Consider the following 23,685-nt stretch of genomic DNA (forward strand, 5'->3'; position numbering starts at 1 on the left):
TTTTATCCCACTTATGAAATAATATTTCGGAGGTGCCACGTGCGCGTGGGAGTGTGTATGGGCTCGGATCGGACAACAGGGAGAACTAGGAGACCCGGACGGATGCAAGTTTCGAAAAACATGCAGATGAAATGCACATGATGACATGGAAAAGTGCAACCCACAAGCAGATGACATGGCAATGACGGCGAATAACTGGAAGACATCTGGAGCATCGGTCTCGGGGCGTTACAACATTGAAGGAAAAGAATGAAGAGACATCTCAAGAATAAAATGGAGATTTGAGAATTTGGTGGCTGTGTGAAAAAAAGGGTGGGAGGATGGGAAAACTAAGAATTGAGCTTGCAATTATTGAAAGTTTCCAATTATCTTGAAGAGAAGCACGCCGGTTGGAAAAGAATTCCCATGACAATCTCGATAAACCAGAAGGATTAACACTCTCATAGAAATATGAGAACATTACTTAGGAAAGAGGTATGGAATCAACACTTGACCTCGAAGCAACTTGAATACCACAACCAAAACAAAACAAAAAATTTGGCTTGCAAAATAAGCCGGAAACAAATACATAACCCCGCAATTTTCTGGTTATGCAATCTGGTCTAACTGATACAAGGAGCAAAAATCATCACACAACTCCTAGCATAATTCTATGCTCCAAATGTATCACATCCGTCAGCACCTAATCAAGAAAACCTCGGAAACTCATGTACCTCCGACCTTCAAAAAACAACAGCTATACTAGTCATGGCAGTACTCCCGTATTCACTCGCTAGTAGTGGGCGGCGTCGAGGCTATCTGACCACTAAGAGTATAGAAGCGTTTTCGATGTCAGCGTCCTCTGGTATTCCAGAACTAAAACGACAACGAATGTGACAAGAACCCCTTGGAGCTCAATGATACGTCTATTTTGCATCATGTTTACCTACTATTATTTACTATGTTTTATGCATGATAATGCTTTTTGGAGTAAATCTAATGCCTTTTCTCTCATAATTTGCAAGGTTTACACAAAGAAGGAGAATACGAGCAGCTAGAATTCTGGACCTAGAAAAGCTATGTCAGAGTTACCTATTCTGCACATCTCCAAATGAGCTAAAACTTTACAGAGAATTATTTTGGAATAATAGAAAAATACTAGAGCAAATAACTAAGGGAGGAGGCCCACCAGGTGGGCACAACCCAGCAGGGTGCACAAGGCCCCTAGGCGCGCCCTGGTGGGTTGTGCCCTCCTCGGCCCACCTTCGGCGCCCCTCTTCTGGTATATAAGTCATTTTGACCTAGAAAAAAAATAAGGAGAGGACTTTTAGGATGAAGCGCCGCCGTCTCGAGGCGGAACTTGGGCAGGAGCACTTTTGCCCTTCGGTGGAGCGATTCTGCCGAGGGAACTTCCCTCCCGGAGGGCGAAATCATCATCATCATCATCACCAACAACTCTCCCATCTTGGGCAGGGCAATCTCCATCAACATCTTCAATAGCACCATCTCCTCTTAAACCCTGATTCATCTCTTGTGTTCAATCCTTGCACCGAAACCTTAGATTGGTGCTTCTGGGTGACTAGTAGTGTTGATTACATCTTGTAGTTGATTACTATATGGTTTATTTGGTGGAAGATTATATGTTCAGATCCATTATGCTATTTAATACCCTTCTGATCTTGAGCATGATTATCATTTGTGAGTAGTTACTTTTGTTCTTGAGGTCATGGGAGAAATCTTGTTGCAAGTAATCATGTGAACTTGATATGTGTTCGATATTTTGATGGTATGTATGTTGTGATTCCCTTAGTGGTGTCATGTGAACGTCGACTACATGACACTTCACCATATTTGGGCCTAAGGGAATGCATTGTGGAGTAGCTATTAGATTATGGGTTGCTAGAGTGACGGAAGCTTAAACCCTAGTTTATGCGCTACTTCGTAAGGGACCGATTTGGATCCAAAAGTTTAATGCTAGGGTTAGATTTTATATTAATACTTTTCTCGTAGTTGCGGATGCTTGCGAGTGGGTTAATCATAAGTAGGAGGTTTGTTCAAGTAAGAACAGCACCTAATGAAGAAAACCTCGGAAACTCATGTACCTCAGACCTTCCAAAAACAACAGCTATGCTAGTCATGGCAGTACTCCCGTATTCACTCGCTAGTAGTGGGCGGCGTCGAGGCTATCTGACCACTAAGAGTATAGAAGCGTTTCCGATGTCAGCGTCCTCTAGTATTCCAGAACAGAAACGACAACGAATGTGACAAGAACCCCTTGGAGCTCAATGATACGTCTATTTTGCATCATGCTTACCTACTATTATTTACTATGTTTTTATGCATGATAATGATTTTTGGAGTAAATCTAATGCCTTTTCTCTCATAATTTGCAAGGTTTACACAAAGAAGGAGAATACCAGCAGCTAGAATTCTGGACCTGGAAAAGCTATGTCAGAGTTACCTATTCTGCACATCTCCAAATGAGCTAAAACTTTACAGAGAATTATTTTGGAATAATAGAAAAATACTGGAGAAAATAACTAAGGGAGGAGGCCCACCAGGTGGGCACAACCCACCAGGGTGCTCAAGGCCCCCAGGCGCGCCCTGGTGGGTTGTGCCCTCCTCGGCCCACCTCCGGCGCCCCTCTTCTGGTATATAAGTCATTTTGACCTAGAAAAAAAAAGGAGAGGACTTTTAGGATGAAGCGCCGCCGTCTCGAGGCGGAACTTGGGCAGGAGCAGTTTTGCCCTTCGGCAGAGCGATTCTGTAGGGGGAACTTCCCTCCCGGAGGGCGAAATCATCATCATCATCATCACCAACAACTCTCCCATCTTGGGCAGGGCAATCTCCATCAACATCTTCAATAGCACCATCTCCTCTTAAACCCTGGTTCATCTCTTGTGTTCAATCCTTGCACCGAAACCTTAGATTGGTGCTTCTGGGTGACTAGTAGTGTTGATTACATCTTGTAGTTGATTACTATATGGTTTATTTGGTGGAAGATTATATGTTCAGATCCATTATGCTATTTAATACCCTTCTGATCTTGAGCATGATTATCATTTGTGACTAGTTACTTTTGTTCTTGAGGTCATGGGAGAAATCTTGTTGCAAGTAATCATGTGAACTTTATATGTGTTCGATATTTTGATGGTATGTATGTTGTGATTCCCTTAGTGGTGTCATGTGAACGTCGACTACATGACACTTCACCATATTTGGGCCTAAGGGAATGCATTATGGAGTAGCCATTAGATTATGGGTTGCTAGAGTGACGGAAGCTTCAACCCTAGTTTATGCGCTACTTCGTAAGGGACCGATTTGGATCCAAAAGTATAATGCTAGGGTTAGATTTTATATTAATACTTTTCTCGTAGTTGCGGATGCTTGCGAGTGGGTTAATCATAAGTAGGAGGTTTGTTCAAGTAAGAACAGCATCTAATCAAGAAAACCTCGGAAACTCATGTACCTCAGACCTTCAAAAAACAACAGCTATACTAGTCATGGCAGTACTCCCGTATTCACTCGCTAGTAGTGGGCGGCGTCGAGGCTATCTGACCACTCAGAGTATAGAAGCGTTTTCGATGTCAGCGTCCTCTGGTATTCCAGAACTGAAACGAAAAAGAATGTGACAAGAACCCCTTGGAGCTCAATGATACGTCTATTTTGCATCATGTTTACCTACTATTATTTATTATGTTTTTATACATGATAATGCTTTTTGGAGTAAATCTAATGCCTTTTCTCTCATAATTTGCAAGGTTTACACAAAGAAGGAGAATACCAGCAGCTAGAATTCTGGACCTGGAAAAGCTATGTCAGAGTTACCTATTATACACATCTCCAAATGAGCTAAAACTTTACAGAGAATTACTTTGGAATAATAGAAAAATACTGGAGCAAATAACTAAGGGAGGAGGCCCACCAGGTGGGCACAACCCACCAGGGTGCACAAGGCCCCCAGGCGCGCCCTGGTGGGTTGTGCCCTCCTCGGCCCACCTCCGGCGCCCCTCTTCTGGTATATAAGTCATTTTGACCTAGAAAAAAAATAAGGAGAGGACTTTTAGGATGAAGCGCCGCCGTCTCGAGGCGGAACTTGGGCAGGAGCACTTTTGCCCTTCGGCGGAGCGATTCTGCGGGGGAACTTCCCTCCCGAAGGGCGAAATCATCATCATCATCATCATCACCAACAACTCTCCCATCTTGGGCAGGGCAATCTCCATCAACATCTTCAATAGCACCATCTCCTCTTAAACCCTGGTTCATCTCTTGTGTTCAATCTTTGCACCGAAACCTTAGATTGGTGCTTCTGGGTGACTAGTAGTGTTGATTACATCTTGTAGTTGATTACTCTATGGTTTATTTGGTGGAAGATTATATGTTCAGATCCATTATGCTATTTAATACCCTTCTGATCTTGAGCATGATTATCATTTGTGACTAGTTACTTTTGTTCTTGAGGTCATGGGAGAAATCTTGTTGCAAGTAATCATGTGAACTTGATATGTGTTCGATATTTTGATGGTATGTATGTTGTGATTCCCTTAGTGGTGTCATGTGAACGTCGACTACATGACACTTCACCATATTTGGGCCTAAGGGAATGCATTATGGAGTAGCCATTAGATTATGGGTTGCTAGAGTGACGGAAGCTTCAACCCTAGTTTATGCGCTACTTCGTAAGGGACCGATTTGGATCCAAAAGTATAATGCGAGGGTTAGATTTTATATTAATACTTTTCTCGTAGTTGCGGATGCTTGCGAGTGGGTTAATCATAAGTAGGAGGTTTGTTCAAGTAAGAACAACATCTAATCAAGAAAACCTCAGAAACTCAGGTACCTCAGACCTTCAAAAAACAACAGCTATACTAGCCATGGCAGTACTCCCGTATTCACTCGCTAGTAGTGGGCGGCGTCGAGGCTATCTGACCACTCAGAGTATAGAAGCGTTTTCGATGTCATCGTCCTCTGGTATTCCAGAACTGAAACGACAACGAATGTGACAAGAACCCCTTGGAGCTCAATGATACGTCTATTTTGCATCATGTTTACCTACTATTATTTACTATGTTTTTATGCATGATAATGCTTTTTGGAGTAAATCTAATGCCTTTTCTCTCATAATTTGCAAGGTTTACACAAAGAAGGAGAATACCAGCAGCTAGAATTCTGGACCTGGAAAAGCTATGTCAGAGTTACCTATTATACACATCTCCAAATGAGCTAAAACTTTACAGAGAATTACTTTGGAATAATAGAAAAATACTGGAGCAAATAACTAAGGGAGGAGGCCCACCAGGTGGGCACAACCCACCAGGGTGCACAAGGCCCCCAGGCGCGCCCTGGTGGGTTGTGCCCTCCTCGGCCCACCTCCGGCGCCCCTCTTCTGGTATATAAGTCATTTTGACCTAGAAAAAAAATAAGGAGAGGACTTTTAGGATGAAGCGCCGCCGTCTCGAGGCGGAACTTGGGCAGGAGCACTTTTGCCCTTCGGCGGAGCGATTCTGCGGGGGAACTTCCCTCCCGAAGGGCGAAATCATCATCATCATCATCATCACCAACAACTCTCCCATCTTGGGCAGGGCAATCTCCATCAACATCTTCAATAGCACCATCTCCTCTTAAACCCTGGTTCATCTCTTGTGTTCAATCTTTGCACCGAAACCTTAGATTGGTGCTTCTGGGTGACTAGTAGTGTTGATTACATCTTGTAGTTGATTACTCTATGGTTTATTTGGTGGAAGATTATATGTTCAGATCCATTATGCTATTTAATACCCTTCTGATCTTGAGCATGATTATCATTTGTGACTAGTTACTTTTGTTCTTGAGGTCATGGGAGAAATCTTGTTGCAAGTAATCATGTGAACTTGATATGTGTTCGATATTTTGATGGTATGTATGTTGTGATTCCCTTAGTGGTGTCATGTGAACGTCGACTACATGACACTTCACCATATTTGGGCCTAAGGGAATGCATTATGGAGTAGCCATTAGATTATGGGTTGCTAGAGTGACGGAAGCTTAAACCCTAGTTTATGCGCTACTTCGTAAGGGACCGATTTGGATCCAAAAGTATAATGCGAGGGTTAGATTTTATATTAATACTTTTCTCGTAGTTGCGGATGCTTGCGAGTGGGTTAATCATAAGTAGGAGGTTTGTTCAAGTAAGAACAACATCTAATCAAGAAAACCTCGGAAACTCATGTACCTCAGACCTTCAAAAAACAACAGCTATACTAGTCATCGGAGTACTCCCGTATTCACTCGCTAGTAGTGGGCGGCGTCGAGGCTATCTGACCACTCAGAGTATAGAACCGTTTTCGATGTCAGCGTCCTCTGGTATTCCAGAACTGAAACGACAACGAATGTGACAAGAACCCCTTGGAGCTCAATGATACGTCTATTTTGCATCATGTTTACCTACTATTATTTACTATGTTTTTATGCATGATAATGCTTTTTGGAGTAAATCTAATGCCTTTTCTCTCATAATTTGCAAGGTTTACACAAAGAAGGAGAATACCAGCAGCTAGAATTCTGGACCTAGAAAAGCGATGTCAGAGTTACCTATTCTGCACATCTCCAAATGAGCTGAAACTTTACAGAGAATTATTTTGGAATAATAGAAAAATACTGGAGCAAATAACTAAGGGAGGAGGCCCACCAGGTGGGCACAACCCACCAGGGTGCACAAGGCCCCCAGGCGCGCCCTGGTGGGTTGTGCCCTCCTCGGCCCACCTCCGGCGCCCCTCTTCTTGTATATAAGTCATTTTGACCTAGAAAAAAATAAGGAGAGGACTTTTAGGATGAAGCACCGCCGTCTCGAGGCGGAACTTGGGCAGGAGCACTTTTGCCCTTCGGCGGAGCAATTCTGTGGGGGAACTTCCCTCCCGAAGGGCGAAATCATCATCATCATCATCATCACCAACAACTCTCCCATCTTGGGCAGGGCAATCTCCATCAACATCTTCAATAGCACCATCTCCTCTTAAACCCTGGTTCATCTCTTGTGTTCAATCTTTGCACCGAAACCTTAGATTGGTGCTTCTGGGTGACTAGTAGTGTTGATTACATCTTGTAGTTGATTACTATATGGTTTATTTGGTGGAAGATTATATGTTCAGATCCATTATGCTATTTAATACCCTTCTGATCTTGAGCATGATTATCATTTGTGAGTAGTTACTTTTGTTCTTGAGGTCATGGGAGAAATCTTGTTGCAAGTAATCATGTGAACTTGATATGTGTTCGATATTTTGATGGTATGTATGTTGTGATTCCCTTAGTGGTGTCATGTGAACGTCGACTACATGACACTTCACCATATTTGGGCCTAAGGGAATGCATTATGGACTAGCTATTAGATTATGGGTTGCTAGAGTGACGGAAGCTTAAACCCTAGTTTATGCGCTACTTCGTAAGGGACCGATTTGGATCCAAAAGTTTAATGCTAGGGTTAGATTTTATATTAATACTTTTCTCGTAGTTGCGGATGCTTGCGAGTGGGTTAATCATAAGTAGGAGGTTTGTTCAAGTAAAAACAACACCTAATCAAGAAAACCTCGGAAACTCATGTACCTCAGACCTTCAAAAAACAACAGCTATACTAGTCATCGGAGTACTCCCGTATTCACTCGCTAGTAGTGGGCGGCGTCGAGGCTATCTGACCACTCAGAGTATAGAACCGTTTTCGATGTCAGCGTCCTCTGGTATTCCAGAACTGAAATGACGACGAATGTGACAAGAACCCCTTGGAGCTCAATGATACGTCTATTTTGCATCATGTTTACCTACTATTATTTACTATGTTTTTATGCATGATAATGCTTTTTGGAGTAAATCTAATGCCTTTTCTCTCATAATTTGCAAGGTTTACACAAAGAAGGAGAATACCAGCAGCTAGAATTCTGGACCTAGAAAAGCGATGTCAGAGTTACCTATTCTGCACATCTCCAAATGAGCTGAAACTTTACAGAGAATTATTTTGGAATAATAGAAAAATACTGGAGCAAATAACTAAGGGAGGAGGCCCACCAGGTGGGCACAACCCAGCAGGGTGCACAAGGCCCCCAGGCGCGCCCTGGTGGGTTGTGCCCTCCTCGGCCCACCTCCGGCGCCCCTCTTCTTGTATATAAGTCATTTTGACCTAGAAAAAAATAAGGAGAGGACTTTTAGGATGAAGCACCGCCGTCTCGAGGCGGAACTTGGGCAGGAGCACTTTTGCCCTTCGGTGGAGCGATTCTGCCGGGGGAACTTCCCTCCCGGAGGGCGAAATCATCATCATCATCATCACCAACAACTCTCCCATCTTGGGCAGGGCAATCTCCATCAACATCTTCAATAGCACCATCTCCTCTTAAACCCTGGTTCATCTCTTGTGTTCAATCTTTGCACCGAAACCTTAGATTGGTGCTTCTGGGTGACTAGTAGTGTTGATTACATCTTGTAGTTGATTACTATATGGTTTATTTGGTGGAAAATTATATGTTCAGATCCATTATGCTATTTAATACCCTTCTGATCTTGAGCATGATTATCATTTGTGAGTAGTTACTTTTGTTCTTGAGGTCATGGGAGAAATCTTGTTGCAAGTAATCTTGTGAACTTGATATGTGTTCGATATTTTGATGGTATGTATGTTGTGATTCCCTTAGTGGTGTCATGTGAACGTAGACTACATGACACTTCACCATATTTGGGCCTAAGGGAATGCATTGTGGAGTAGCTATTAGATTATGGGTTGCTAGAGTGACGGAAGCTTAAACCCTAGTTTATGCGCTACTTCGTAAGGGACCGATTTGGATCCAAAAGTTTAATGCTAGGGTTAGATTTTATCTTAATACTTTTCTCGTAGTTGCGGATGCTTGCGAGTGGGTTAATCATAAGTAGGAGGTTTGTTCAAGTAAGAACAGCACCTAAGCACTGGTCCACCCACATGTCAAATTATGAAAGTAGTGAACACAAATCAAACCAACATGGTGAAAGTGACTAGATGAAATTCCCGTGTACCCTCAAGAACGCTTTGCCTATTATAAGAAACCGTTTTGGCCTGTCCTGTGCCACAAAAGTATTGGGCTACCTTGCTGTACTTTATTTACCATTACCGTTACTTGCTCGTTACAAATTATCTTGCTATCAAACTATCTGTTACCAACAATTTTAGTGCTTGCAGAGAATACCTTGCTGAAAACCACTTGTCATTTCCTTCTGCTCCTCGTTGGGTTCGACAGTTTGACTTATCGAAAGGACTATGATTGATCCACTATACTTGTGGGTCATCAAGGCTCTTTTCTGGCATCGTTGCCGAGGAGTGAAGCGCTCTTGGTAAGTGGAAATTGGTAAGGAAAAATTACTACTACGTGCTGAAATTTATTTTCACGTGTTAGTATGGAGAACAATCCTTTGTGGGGTTTGTTCAGGGTATCTTCACATCGACCGGAACCAAAATTAGTTTCCCCTCAACCTACTTGCACCTACTTAAAATATTGGTTATGAAATTCCTTTGGGTATGATAGAACAACTGCTAGCTAATCCTTATGCAGGAGATGGAACCGAACATCCTGATATGCACTTGATATATGTGGATGAAATTTGTGGATTGGTTAAGCTTGCAGGTTTACCAAGAGATGAAGCTAAGAAGAAGGATTTCCCTTTATCTTTGAAGCGAAAAGCATTGACATGGTATAGGCTATGCGATGATATTGAATCTTGGAATTGGAATCGACTGAAATTGGAATTTCACCAAAAAAATTATCCTATGCATCTAGTTCATCGTGATCAGAATTACATATATAATTTTTGGCCTCGCGAAGGAGAAAGTATCGCTCTAGCTTGGGGGAGGCTTAATTCAATGTTATATTCATGCCCCAATCATGAGCTCTCAAGAGAAATTATCATTCAAAACTTTTATCCTCGGCTTTCTCAGGATGATCAATCCATGCTCGATACTTCTTGTACTGGTTCTTTTATGAAGAAGACTATTGAATTCAGGTGGTATCTTTTAGAAAGAATTAAACACAACTATGAAGATTGGGAACTCGACGAAGGTAAAGAGTTAGATATTAAGCTTGAAGTTGATTGTGTTAAATCTTTTATGAATACCGATGTTTTTCACAAGTTTTGCACTAAATATGGACTTGACTCTGAGATAGTAGCCTCTTTCTGTGAATCATTTGCTACTCATGTCGATCTCCCTTAGGAGAAGTGGTTTAAATATCATCCACCTATTAAAGAAGAAACTAAAGAACCGGTTGCGGTTAAAGATGAAACTATCATTTACAATGTTGATCCAATTGTTCCTACTGCTTATATTGAAAAACCAACTTTCCCTATTAGGATAAAGGAACATGCTAAGGTTTCAACCGTGGTCAATAAAAGAAATATTAGAGCACCTAAACCATTGAAACAAATCAAATTAGAACCTAGTGTTGCTATGGTTAAAGATCTCTTGGTAGAAAATATAGAAGGGCATGTTATTTACTTCTGTGATGAAGCTGCTAGGATTGCTAAACCCGATGAGAAAGATAAACATAGACCTGTTGTTGGCATGCCTGTTGTCTCTGTCAAAATAGGAGATCACTATTATCAGGGTTTATGTGATTTAGGTGCTAGCGTGAGTGCTATTCCTTTTACCTTATACCAAGAGATTATGAATGATATAGCACCCGCTGAAATAGAAGACATAGATATGACTATTAAACTTGCTAATAGAGACATCATCACACCACTTGGGATTGTTAGAGATGTTGAAGTCTTGTGTGGGAAAATAAAATATCCTACTAATTTTCTTGTTCTTGGTTCCCCACAAGATAACTTTTGTCCCATTATCTTTGGTAGACCTTTCTTGAACGCCGTTAATGCTAAAATACATTGTAAGAAACAAACCATCGGTGTTAGTTTTGGTGATGAGTCTCATGAGTTTAATTTTTCCAAGTTTAATAAACAACCTCATAAGAAAGAATTACCTAGTAAGGATGAAATAATTGGTCTTGCTTCTATTGCCGTGCCTCCTACTCATCCACTAGAACAATATTTGCTAGACCACGAAAATGATATGCATATGCATGAAAGAAATGAGATAGATAAAATTTTCCTGTTGAAACTCTAGGAGGTCCTCCTCCACCTAAGGGTGACCCTGTGTTTGAATTGAAACAATTGCCAAACACTTTGAAATATGCTTATCTTGATGAGAAAAAGATATATCATGTTATTATTAGTGCTAACCTTTCAGAACATGAAGAAGAAAGATTATTGAAAATTCTGAAGAAGCACTGAGCTGCTATTGGATATAATCTTGATGATCTTAAGGGCATTAGTCCCACTCTATGTCAGCACAAGATTAATATGGAACCTGATGCTAAACCCATTGTTGATCATCAACAACATTTGAATCAAAAAATGAAACAAGTGGTAAGAACTAAAATATTAAAGCTTCTGGAAGCAGGTATAATCTATCCCATAGCTGATAGTAGATGGGTAAGTCCCATTCATTGTGTCCCTAACAAGGGAGGTATTACTGTTGTTCCTAATGATAAAAATGAACTCATTCCATAAAGAATTGTCACTGGCTATAAAATGGTAATTGATTTTAGAAAACTAAATAAAGCAAATAGAAAAGATCATTACCATTTGCCCTTAATTGATCAAATGCTAGAAAGACTATCTAACCACACACACTTTTGCTTTCTTGATGGATATTCTAGTTTTTCTCAAATACCAGTTTTCACAACCTGATCAAGAGAAAACCACCTTTACTTGCCCTTTTGGAACTTATGCTTATAGACGTATGCATTTTGGTTTATGCAATGCACCTGCTATCTTTCAAAGATGTATGACTGCCATATTCTCTAATTTTTGTGAAAAGATTGTTGAGGTTTTCATGGATGACTTTTTCCATTTACGGAACTTCTTTTGATGATTGCTTAAGCAACCTTGGTCGAGTTTTGCAGAGATGCGAGCAAACTAATCTTTTCCTAAATTGGGAGAAGTGCCACTTTATGGTTAATGAAGGTATTGTTTTGGGGCATAAAATTTCTAAATGAGGTATTGAGCTGGATAAGGCTAAAGTTGATGAAATTGAGAAAATGCCATGTCCTAAAGATATTAAAGGTATTCGTAGTTTCCTCAATCATCCTGGTTTCTATAGGAGGTTTATAAAATACTCCCCTACAATTTATAGGTCTCTTACAATTCTTTTACAAAAGGATGTTCCATATGTTTTTGATGATGATTGTGTAGAAGCCTTTGAAACACTCAAGAAAGCTTTAACTTCTGCACCTATTGTTCAACCACTTGATTGGAACTTGCCATTTTAAATTATGTTTGATGCTAGTGATTATGCTGTTGGTGCTGTTCTGGGACAAAGAGTTGATAAAAAATTAAATAGTATCCATTATGCTAGTAAAACTTTAGACAGTGCTCAACGAAATTATGCTACTACTGAAAAAGAATGTTTAGCAGTTGTGTTTGCTTGTGATAAATTCAGATCTTATATTGTTGTTTCTAAAGTGACTGTTCACACCGACCATCCTACTCGCCTGTAGCGATCCGACCTCAGACGGTCAAATCTCTGTGCATAAGTGTCATCCCTGGATCGGTAATGCTGACACACACAGTACTCGAGGATTTATAACAGAGTTTGAATCACACACTTATTACATCGAATGTCTCAAAAGAGAACTTATTACAGTAATATGGCTTAAGGCCATCTAAATAAGATAACAACGGAAGCTTCGAAGGTAAATGAGTCCATCAACTCCAAAGGCATAGCTGAGTGCACGCCATCGACCTAGCGCACCTTACTCTTCGTCTGAAAACTCTGCAACATAATACGTTGCAGCCTGTGTAGGTCAGCACATGGAATATGCTGGCAAAATAACACTATAGAGCAATGAACATGAAACAGCTATAACTATATGCATATATGGCTGGTGGAGGGTCTATGGTTATCATTTGCGTAAAGCCAATTTTTTCCTACAACAAAGGAATATATTTTATTTAACTTAAAAGTTTGTGGAAAACATTGAGAATGGTAACCCCATCTCAATCCCAAATTAATAATCACTAGCCCACAAATTAATTAAGTAAAGTGATGAGATCAACATAATAATTCAAGCACCAGATACTTAAGATGTCCATAACCGGGGACACGGCTAACCATGATTAGTTTGTACACTCTGCAGAGGTTTGCGCACTTTTCCCCACAAGACTCGATCTCCTCCATTGGATTTCTCGCACTACTGGTGTTTGAGAAACGTATGACCGAGACACAGTCTTTCAGAAGCATTAACTCTTTCGACGGGTAAACCGTACCACCTACATCCCCTACATCTTCTAGTTTACCACTGAAAGAGGTCACACAACATACTCAACTATGCCAGAGCCCATAATGGCTTGTGGCTGCACGCGGAAGTTTCCAGCATGAATAACATAATGATCCCTTTAAGCCTGGGTGGCAAACCATAGGATGATCACACGGATTCCCCGGTATCTCCTTGGACAGCACTGGATTTCCCCAGGTGCCCACAAACAATCCACCTAGATGTGTATTTAAGTAGCCACCTTAAGTAATCCCTTAGTTTATAATAATTCTCGCATCTGTCATGAATCACTCAAACCAAACCACGTCTACGAGCATAGCATAGCAGTATAAGCATAACGTAGAAGTAACTCCCAGGGTTTGAATATAAGACAATAGGTTCTACCTCATCAACTACTTCCCATTACCCACATGTTAATCAGATCATACTCATGCAATGTGTGAGGATTTAATCTAATGCATAAAAACTGGGTAATAAAAGGGTATGATCAAAGTGTTACTTGCCTTGCTGACGATCTGAAAACCCTAGTGACTCGTAGTAGCACGCTTCGCACTCCAGAAACTCTATCGTGAACAAACAATAGCATACATAAGCACTCAAGCATAGGATGCAAGGTTAAAACTCAAGAAAAAAGATCCAAACTGAAAGTTCAACTAAGAGCTTCGTTTTGCAAAAAGAATCAATTGAATCGGAGCTACGAAACTCAAACTACGATCAAAAGACGTTCGAATTCAAATCTGCTTGCAACCAAATTTTAGTTTGTCAAAACCATGTTCTAGTTTATTATCTGGAAATAAGGAAAAAAGACGAAGATTTTGGTGTTGGTTTCACTGAATTTGGTCAAACGAGCAAAAAGTTGCGAGGGTTTGAAGTTCAGGGACTAATCTGTGATAAATTTATTCACGGATAGGTCCCTGGCTGAAAATTAATGGAAAAAGAAAAAACTAACGAACGAACATTTGCTAACAGAACTAAACGAACGAATCCGTTCGTTAAAAGGAACTAAACAGAGAACATTCGCTAAATTAGCGAACCCTAAAAAAATCAATCTAAAACCAAAGAACAAAATAAAACGAAAAGAACTGGCGAACCGGGACGGTTTTATACCGGTTAAACGGCGGCGGCGGGATCCGGCGGCTTCGCCGAATGGTGAGGCGGGGCGGCGCGGCGGCGCGAGGCGGGGCAGCAGCGGCGGCGGCGGCGGCGCAAGTGCGGCGGCGGCGGCTCGGCTTGGAGGCGGCTGCGGCGGTGGTGGTGATGAGCAGACGGCCGGGGGGCTCCTTATAAAAGGCGGCGGCGAGGCGGCTTGGAGGAGGGGTCGGGGTCGGCCTCGGGAGGCTTGCCCCGGCCGGACTCGGACAGCGGCGGCGGTGCAGACTCTCCCGCGTGGGGAGGCGGTGGCGGCCTGCTGGACCTTCGGCCCGGCAGGTCCAATTTTTTCTAAAATAAATTTCGCCCGAAAGAAAAAAATCCTAATAAAATATAAAACAAATTACAAAATACCAGAAACAATTTTCACCGTCGAAACCTAAAATTTAGGACAAGACAAACATTTTTCTGGCCTAAAAATGCAATTTTCAAAAATGCTTATTTTTTCTAATTCAAATAAAATAGCAAATAAAATGCAAATAATATAATAATTTGATTTTTAAATATTTTTTCTCCAATATTTCTCTTTTATTGAAGAAGTCGTTTTATCTTCTCTCTTTTATTTTATTATTGGAAATAATTGGAGAGAAAATATTAAAAATCAAATTGATCCTTTCTTCAATTTTGAAAATAAATTCAAATATGAAAATGAATGAAACCTCCAACTCTCTCCTTGGGTCCTTGAGTTGCTTAAGATTTCTAGGATCACAACCAAAAATGCAATAAAATATTATATGCATATGATTACCTATGTATAACATCCAAATTGAAAATTGGGTTGTTACTCGCCGCCATCGTCGAGGAGGCCAAACTTTGGATGGCCGCGGGCGCAAGGAAATTGGAGAATATTTTCCACGACGAGTAATTGTCATGCCGAATGTGTGTGGGTGCGTTGTAAACTTCTAAACTCTATTCTCTCCTTATTTAATAGATGAGGCAAATCTTATGCCTCCGTTTCGAAAAAAAATCTTACGGAAAAGAAAGATTCTAAACCTAGACTCATTAGGTGGGTTCTCTTGTTACAAGAATTTGATTTACATATCACTGATAGTAAAGGAGCTGAGAATCCCGTAGCTGATAACTTGTTTAGATTAGAAAATATTCTTGATGACCCACAACCTATTAATGGTAGTTTTCGTGATGAGCAATTAGTTGCAATAAATTTTTCTCATAACACTCGTTGGTATGTTGACTATGCTAATTACATTGTTGCAAAATATATACCACCTAGCTTCACATACAAACAAAAGAAAAAAATTCTTCTATGATTTAAGACATTACTTTTGGGATGACCCACATCTTTACAAAGAAGGAGTAGATGGTATTATTAGACGTTGTGTACCCGAGCATAAACAGGAACAAATCCTACGGAAATGTCACTCCGAAGCTTATGGAGTACATAATGTAGGAGATAGAACTACTCACAAGGTATTGCAATATGGTTTTTACTGGCCCACTCTCTTCAAGGATTCCCGTAAGTTTGTTTTATCTTGTGATGAATGTCAAAGAACTGGTCATATTGGTAAGCGTCAGGAAATGCCTATGAACTATTCTCTTGCTGTTGAACCATTTGATGTTTGGGGTTTTGATTACATGGGACCTTTTCCTTCCTCTAATGGGTATCCACATATTTTGGTTGCTGTTGATTATGTTACTAAGTGTGTAGAAGCTATTCCAACTAGTAGTGCGGATCACAACACCTCTATTAAAATGCTTAAGGATGTTATTTTCCCCAGGTTTGGAGTCCCTAGATATTTAATGACTAATGGTGGTTCACACTTTATTCATGGTGCCTTCCGCAAAATGCTTGCTAAGTATGATGTTAACCTCAGAATTGCATCACCCTATCATCCTCAGTCTAGTAGTCAAGTTGAACTTAGCAATAGAGAAATAAAATAAATTTTACAAAAACTGTCAATAGGTTCCGAAATAATTGGTCTAAGAAATTAGACGATGCACTTTGGGCTTACAGAACAGCTTATGAAAATCCTACGGGTATGTCTCCTTATAAAATGGTCTATGGAAAAGCTTGTCATTTTCCTCTTCAGCTAGAACATAAAGCATATTGGGCAATTAAAGAACTCAACTATGATTTCAAACTTGCCGGTGAAAAGAGGTTATTTCATATTAGTTCATTAGATGAATGGAGAACCCAAGCTTATGAAAATGCTAAATTATTTAAAGAAAAAGCTAAAAGATGGCATGACAAAAGAATCCAAAAGCGTGAGTTCAAAGTGGGTGAATATGTCCTTTTATACAACTCTCATTTCAGATTCTTTGCAGGAAACCTACTCTCCAATTGGGAAGTACCTTATGTTATCGAAGAGGTTTATCGTTCTGAGCTATCAAAATAAATAATGCCGATGGTACTAACCCGAAGGTTGTCAATGGGCAAAGAATTAAACACTATATCTCAGGTACGCCTATTAACGTTGAAGAAATATTATCCAAACCATGACACCGGAGGAACACATAAAAGAAACCTTCCGGAACACTCCAGAATCGTAAAAAAAGGGGAGGTACGTGATACGGTAAGTAAACAGACTGCAAAAAATCCGCAAAAATATTTTTATCAGTTTTGGAATATTTAAACAGTTAGGAAAATAAGAAACAGCCATGAAGGCAACCCTCGTGGGCAGAAGACACCAGGGCGCACCCAGGTGGGTTGTGCCTACCTCGGGTACCTTCGGGACTCCGTTTTTCCTCCCGTTTGCTTGTTCCCAAAGATAGAAAAATCTTTATATACCCCCGAACCTATTGACCACCGTATCATGGAGAAATCTTATGTTCTTCTTTATTGCTATTTCCTGACACATCTAGATCGCCATGGCCGCTTCGAGCTCCTCCAAGGACAAGTTCTTCGAGAATGTCATTCCGTATTTGCGGGAGGTGATGCAGCACCCTCATGCCATCGAGATACGTGAGGGGATGCTCCACATCCGTGACGTCTAGGGTCCCAAGGGACAGGGACCGTGGATGATAGGCTCGAAGCTATGGAGTAGGAGGTCTTCAAGTGCAAGGGGATGGTGGAACATGGACTCAATGCCAATCATCTCATGATCGCGGACTACACCCGTGATCTCAAGGTGGATGGAAAATCCATGAAGGACATCGTCTTCACCTTCAACTAGCAAATCAACTTTCTACAAAGCCAAATCTATGACATCCAAAACCAAGTCGTTGAATACGAGGCAAGGTTTAAAGGTATGAGTTTGGCTGCGAGTTGCAGGACTCCGAGACTCACTCCTCCTCTCATGATGGTGAGCCTTTGCCATGGAAACCTGAAGATAAGGTAGCTAATACCTCATCATCACCACCACCTTCTGCATCACCAAAGGAGACTTGAGTATCTCGTATAGGCACTCCCCTTGGCTTGTGCCAAGCTTGGGGAGGTACCCCGATATCGTATCACCATCACTATCTTTTTCCTTTATTTATCTTAGTTCGATCTTTAGTTATCTTTTGATTTAGTTGAATAAAAATTTAGTTCAATCTTTCTTCGAGTGCTTGCTTAGTGATCTATCTATCCTTGTAATCATGTGTGAAATATATAATAAAGTTTAGTTTGAGTTTTGCTTTTTTTTCATGTTCCAATAAAAAGAAAGGAAAATAAATGAAAAAGATCATATGCTAATCTTATGGTAAGTAATGACATCACATAAGGAAAAGTATAAGTAGTAAAATTCATTGGAGATTGACAAACACAACATTGGTCAATGATGCAATTCATGAAAGAATTAATAAGAGAAGAGAAGATTCACATGCAAATATACTATCTTAGACATCTTTTATGATTGTGAGACCCCATCAAAATATTTTATGCAAACTTGTTGACGTTGGACAAGGAAGGCAACGTAATGATTTATGCTTGCTCATATTCACATAGAAGTTATATTGTCATAGATCCTTTAACATGTGGTGCTTGCCCCTATCTTTGCTAGCCAAAAATTCCGCACTATGTAGAGATACTACTTGTGCATCCCAAAACCCTTAAACCCAAATCTTGCTTTGAGAGTCCTCCATACTATGGATTGAGTAAGATCCTTCAATTAAGTTGTCATTGGTGCAATAAGGCAATAAAAATTACTTCTAAATGTGTTACATCGTTTAGTGTAAGAGAAAATTGAGCGTTGTACGAACTTGTGATGGGAAAATAATAAAGGTGACAGACTGCATAATAAAGGTTGCTATCATAAGGGGCAATACATCGTGACGTTCTTTTGCACTAAGAGATTGAGCATACAACCAAAAAGCGCATGGCAACCTCTGCTTCCCTCCACGAAGGTCCTATCTTTTAATTTCATGTATTTACTTTTATGCAAGAGTCAAAGTATTCTTCCCTATTCCTTTTTATTTTCTCTTTTGCAAGCATCATGTGGTGAAGAAAGATCTAGGCACATATATCCAGTTGAATATGGGTGGGCATGAGTTATTATTGTTGACATCACCCTTGAGGTGAATACGTTGGGAGGTGAAACTATAAGCCCTTATCTTCCTATGTTTTTGGTTGAAACTTTTTGCTCATGGGTACGCGATGAGTGTTAGCAATCATACAATACTATATGATGGTTGAGTATGTGGACTTGCCTAAAGGCTCCAATACATGACCCTTCCTGAAAAGATGATGAATTGTAGTTGCAAAGTTGACTGAGAACATAGTTTGTTGGTTTTCAATAGAGTTTATGCTTGATACTTTGATATTGTGATGAATTGTTACTTGTTCATGAGAAGTTTATGATAAAAGTTATGTGATACAAGTTCTGTGATAAAGTTTGTTGCTGCTATAATAACATACATGATCCTTCTATGTCCATATTTTGTTTTTATCGACACCTCTCTCTCTCTAAGCATGTGTACATGTTTTTCGATATTGATTTTTCGCTTCAGGACAAGCGAGGTCTGAGCTTGGGGAGTTGATACGTCCATTTTGCATCATGTTTACCTACTGTTATTTACTATGTTTTTATGCATAATAATGCTTTTTGGAGTAATTCTAATGCCTTTTCTCTCATAATATGCAAGGTTTACACAAAGAGGGAGAATACCGGCAGCTGGAATTCTGGACCTGGAAAAGCTATGTCAGAGTTACCTATTCTGCACATCTCCAAATGAGCTGAAACTTTACGGAGAATTATTTTGGAATAAAAGAAAATACTGGAGCAAATAACTACCAGAGGAGGCCCACCAGGTGGGCACAACCCACCTGGGTGCGCCAGGCCCCCCAGGCGAGCCATGTGGGTTGTGCCCTGCTCGGCCCACCTCCGGTGCCCCTCTTATGGTATAAAAGTCATTTTGACCTAGAAAAAATAAGGAGAGGACTTTCAAGACGAAGCGCCGCCGTCTCGTGGCGGAACTTTGGTAGGAGCACTTTTGCCCTCCGGCGGAGGGATTCCGCTGGGGGAACTTCCCTCCTGGGGGGGAAATTATCGTCATCATCATCACCAACAACTCTCCCATCTTGGGGAGGGCAATATCTATCAACATCTTCAATATCACCATCTCATCTCAAACCCTAGTTCATCTCTTGTGTTCAATCTTTGCACCGGAACCTTAGATTGGTGCTTGTGGCTGACTAGTAGTGTTGAGTACGTCTTGTAGTTGATTACTATATGGATTATTTGGTGGAAGATTATATGTTCAGATCCATTATGCTATTTAATACCCCTCTGATCTTGAGCATTATTATCATTTGTGAGTAGTTACTTTTGTTCTTGAGGTAATAGGAGAAATCTTGTTGCAAGTAATCATGTGAACTTGATATGAGTTCGATATTTTGATGGTATGTATGTTGTGATTCCCTTAGTGGTGTCATGTGAACGTCGACTACATGACACTTCACCATATTTGCGCCTAAGGAATGCATTGTGGTGTAGTTATTAGATGATGGGTTGCCAGAGTGACAGAAGCTTAAACCCTCGTTTATGCGCTACTTCGTAAGGGACCGATTTGGATCCAAAAGTTTAATGCTATGGTTAGATTTTATCTTAATACTTTTCTCGTAGTTGCGGATGCTTGCGAGGGTGTTAATCACAAGTGAGAGGTTTGTTCAAGTAAGAACAACACCTAAGCACCGGTCCACCCACATATCAAATTATCAAAGTAGCGAACAAAAATCGAGCCAACATGATGAAAGTGACTAGATGAAATTCCCGTGTACCCTCAAGAACGCTTTGCCTATTATAAGAAATCGTTTTGGCCTGTCCTTTGCCACAAAAGGATTGGGCTACCTTGCTGCACTTTATTTACCATTACTGTTACTTGCTCGTTACAAATTGTCTTGCTATCAAACTATTTGTTACCAACAATTTCAGTGCTTGCAGAGAATACCTTGCTGAAAACCACTTGTCATTTCCTTCTGCTCCTCGTTGGGTTCGACACTCTTACTTATCAAAGGAATACGATTGGTCCCCTATACTTGTGGGTCATCACTCAACTCCCCGGAAGAAGTCAAGGCAGACCGGAGGAACCAAGACAGAATTCCGTCACATCGATATCGCAATAATTCGAGCAATACCCACATGATCCTAAAAAAAATTGAACGGGGAAAGGAGTAGAATCAAAACACCCACGTCACAATTCATAACTGGAGCGATGAAGGGGATGAGGAGTAAAAAGAATTCCTACTCTCTGATATATATCTGGACTCAAAATAGTTTTCTTTTTCTAGAATCAACAATGACAATGGTTCGATCAATCAAGGGGCTCCTGCGGTCGGTAAGGCTCTGATACCAACTTGTAACGCCCAAGATGCTATTATATCCCAATCACATGATGAATTCATGATTGCTGTAGAATCGCATTTCAAGCGCATAGCAAGGTCGATATCATTACAACATACCATGTACTGAATAGATGAGCTTACAAGATAGAGGCTTACACTCGCCACAAGCTACAATATGAATACATCAATACATAGCAATCATCATACAGAAGAGCAAGATCTGACTACATATGAAAACAAACCAAAAAGAAGAATGACATCTACCCTGCTAATCCCAGGCTTTCGACTCAGAACCTATCCCTTGATCAAAGAAGAAGCAGCAGAAGAAGAACTCCAAACAAGCAAGCATCGCTCTCATGTCAGATTATCGCATTACATGTACCTGCACCAGTTGTTGTAGTAATCTGTGACCCACGGGGATTCAGCAATGCCATTACCATGGGTATCAAAACTAGCAAAGCTTAATGGGATTGGAATGGTTAAGTGGTGAGGTTGCAGCAAGCACCAATCATTTTTATGTGGCTAACTTACGAATACAAGAGTAAGAAGAGTGACTACGCATAACAGTCGCAAACTAGTAATGATCAAGAAGTGATCCTGAACTACTTATGAGTCAAACATAACCCCACCATCTTCTCTTGCCGAACTCCCTCGAAAAGAGACGATCACGGTTACGCACACGGTTGGTGAATTTTAATTGGGTTTAGTATCAAGTTCTCTATAACCGGATATTATAAATGTGCAAGTTGCCACATGACCGCGAGCCCGGCTTTCGAAAAGATTTAACCCTAAAGGGGTGCTCCTAGTGGTCCATTATAAATTACCACGCGCATCCGATGGAACATCCTCACACCATGAATAAGACGATGCTTACGATAAGAAATCCTGGTGGACAAGCCTTTCGTAAAAGGTAAAACTAAACCAACATAACCCCCCGGCGTGCCGACACCCTGATAGGAGCTACGCATATCTCATCTCAGGCCACGACCGGATGAACACTACGTACGGCAACCGGAGGCCCCAGTTAACTGGGTGGCACCGCTAGTGGCTCTGTTTTGGACCAGCACCATAAGCACTGGCCCACCTGCTTATGTGGAATTAAAAGAATCCTCAGGTTCATGAGGATCTACGTTAATTAATTCAATTTTATTATGTTGGCAAATGCTAAAACCAATGTTGGGCCTTGCTGGAAGTGTTTTAGCCTAAGCGAATGGTCAGGGGGGCCCAGATATGTTAGGAGCGCTCATCAATGAACATAAGAGCATCTCCAACAGCCGCGCCAAAAGGCAAGCGCGCACGATAAACTTGGTTTTTAGCGCGCGCTGGACGGTTTCGCTCGCTCCAGCGGTGGCTGGAAATAAGTGCGCGCGGGAAACAATTGCGCGCGCGGGAAAGGGCGGCAGCTCGCGCGCAACTTTTGGCGCGCCGCTTCCGGCGCGCCTATAAAATGCTGCGCTCGCCACGTGCCTATCCACACTGCCACGCGCGCCTCATATCTTCTTCGCCGCTCCAGCGCCTCCACCGCTTCCTCTCCTCAATGCTCCAGCGCCCCGCCACTGATGCGCAACCATGCCGCCACGCCGCCGAGGAGCGTCGGGCTACCGCGGTGTCCGCCAGTGCCCCAACGGCTGGTACTCCGCCGAGATTTGGTCCGGCGACGTCCGGCTCGGCCTCGGTACGTTGGAGACCTCGTACGAGGCCGCACGCGCCTACGACGCGGCGGCATGGTGCCTGGACAGGCCGCGCCAGCAGATGAACTTCCAGGATGTCCACACGCGCCAGCAGGCGCAGGACGTCGCCCCTCCGCCTCGCCCTACCACGGATCAGGACCGTGCGGAGCACTCTCGGCGGCAGCGCCGCCTCCTCGTCGCCGAGGAGGATGAGCGGGCCATGGCGGAGTGGCGCCGGCGCCACCCGGAGGACGTCGCCAACGAGGAAGCCTTCTGGGCAAGGCGCCGCGAGGAGCAGACGGCAAAGCACCGCGCGGAGCGGTTGGACAGGCGTCGGCGGAAGGCCCTGGCGATATCGCAGTGCGAAATCGCTTAAAATGGTGGGCAGACGATCTTTTCATCTGATGATGACCATTGGGAGGACATGTGGCTCGATACCTCGGACCAGTCCGGCGAGGATGGCGATGATGATGATGATGATGATGACGACTGGGAGTAGGCTGTAGTTGCATTATCTAGTAGTTTTTTTATGTCGTTGCACCATAGTTTTTTAATCTATCTATGCTATGGAACTCTCTAAAATATCTATGTATTGCTTTTTATCTATGAATTTTATTTATTGTTTTTATTAAAAAATGTACGCAATGTTTAGCGCGCGCTGCATTTTAGCGCGGCCGCTGGAGCTACGCGCACGCGCTCAATTTTAGCGCGGCTGCTGGAGCCAGCGCTGCCGGCTATGCCAAACCAGGCGAAGGGCGCGTGACAAATGCGTTTTTAACGCGCGGCGTGTTGCGCGGCTGTTGGAGATGCTCTAACACCGATATGATGGAAACTAGGGCGGCAA

General features: G+C 41.8%; 1 protein-coding gene across 1 annotated transcript; it reads left to right on the top strand.

Annotated features, from left to right (window-relative positions):
* The first annotated feature begins 22,740 nt into the window (after nt 1-22,740).
* LOC109762826 (uncharacterized) lies at nt 22,741-23,217 on the top strand. Its single transcript, XM_020321702.1, has one exon. The coding sequence runs from the start codon at nt 22,741-22,743 to the stop codon at nt 23,215-23,217; it is 477 nt and encodes a 158-aa protein (XP_020177291.1).
* The last annotated feature ends 468 nt before the right edge of the window (nt 23,218-23,685 follow it).

The sequence above is a fragment of the Aegilops tauschii genome, chromosome 4, assembly GCF_002575655.3.
Source record: "Aegilops tauschii subsp. strangulata cultivar AL8/78 chromosome 4, Aet v6.0, whole genome shotgun sequence".
Taxonomy (NCBI): Eukaryota; Viridiplantae; Streptophyta; class Magnoliopsida; order Poales; family Poaceae; genus Aegilops; species Aegilops tauschii.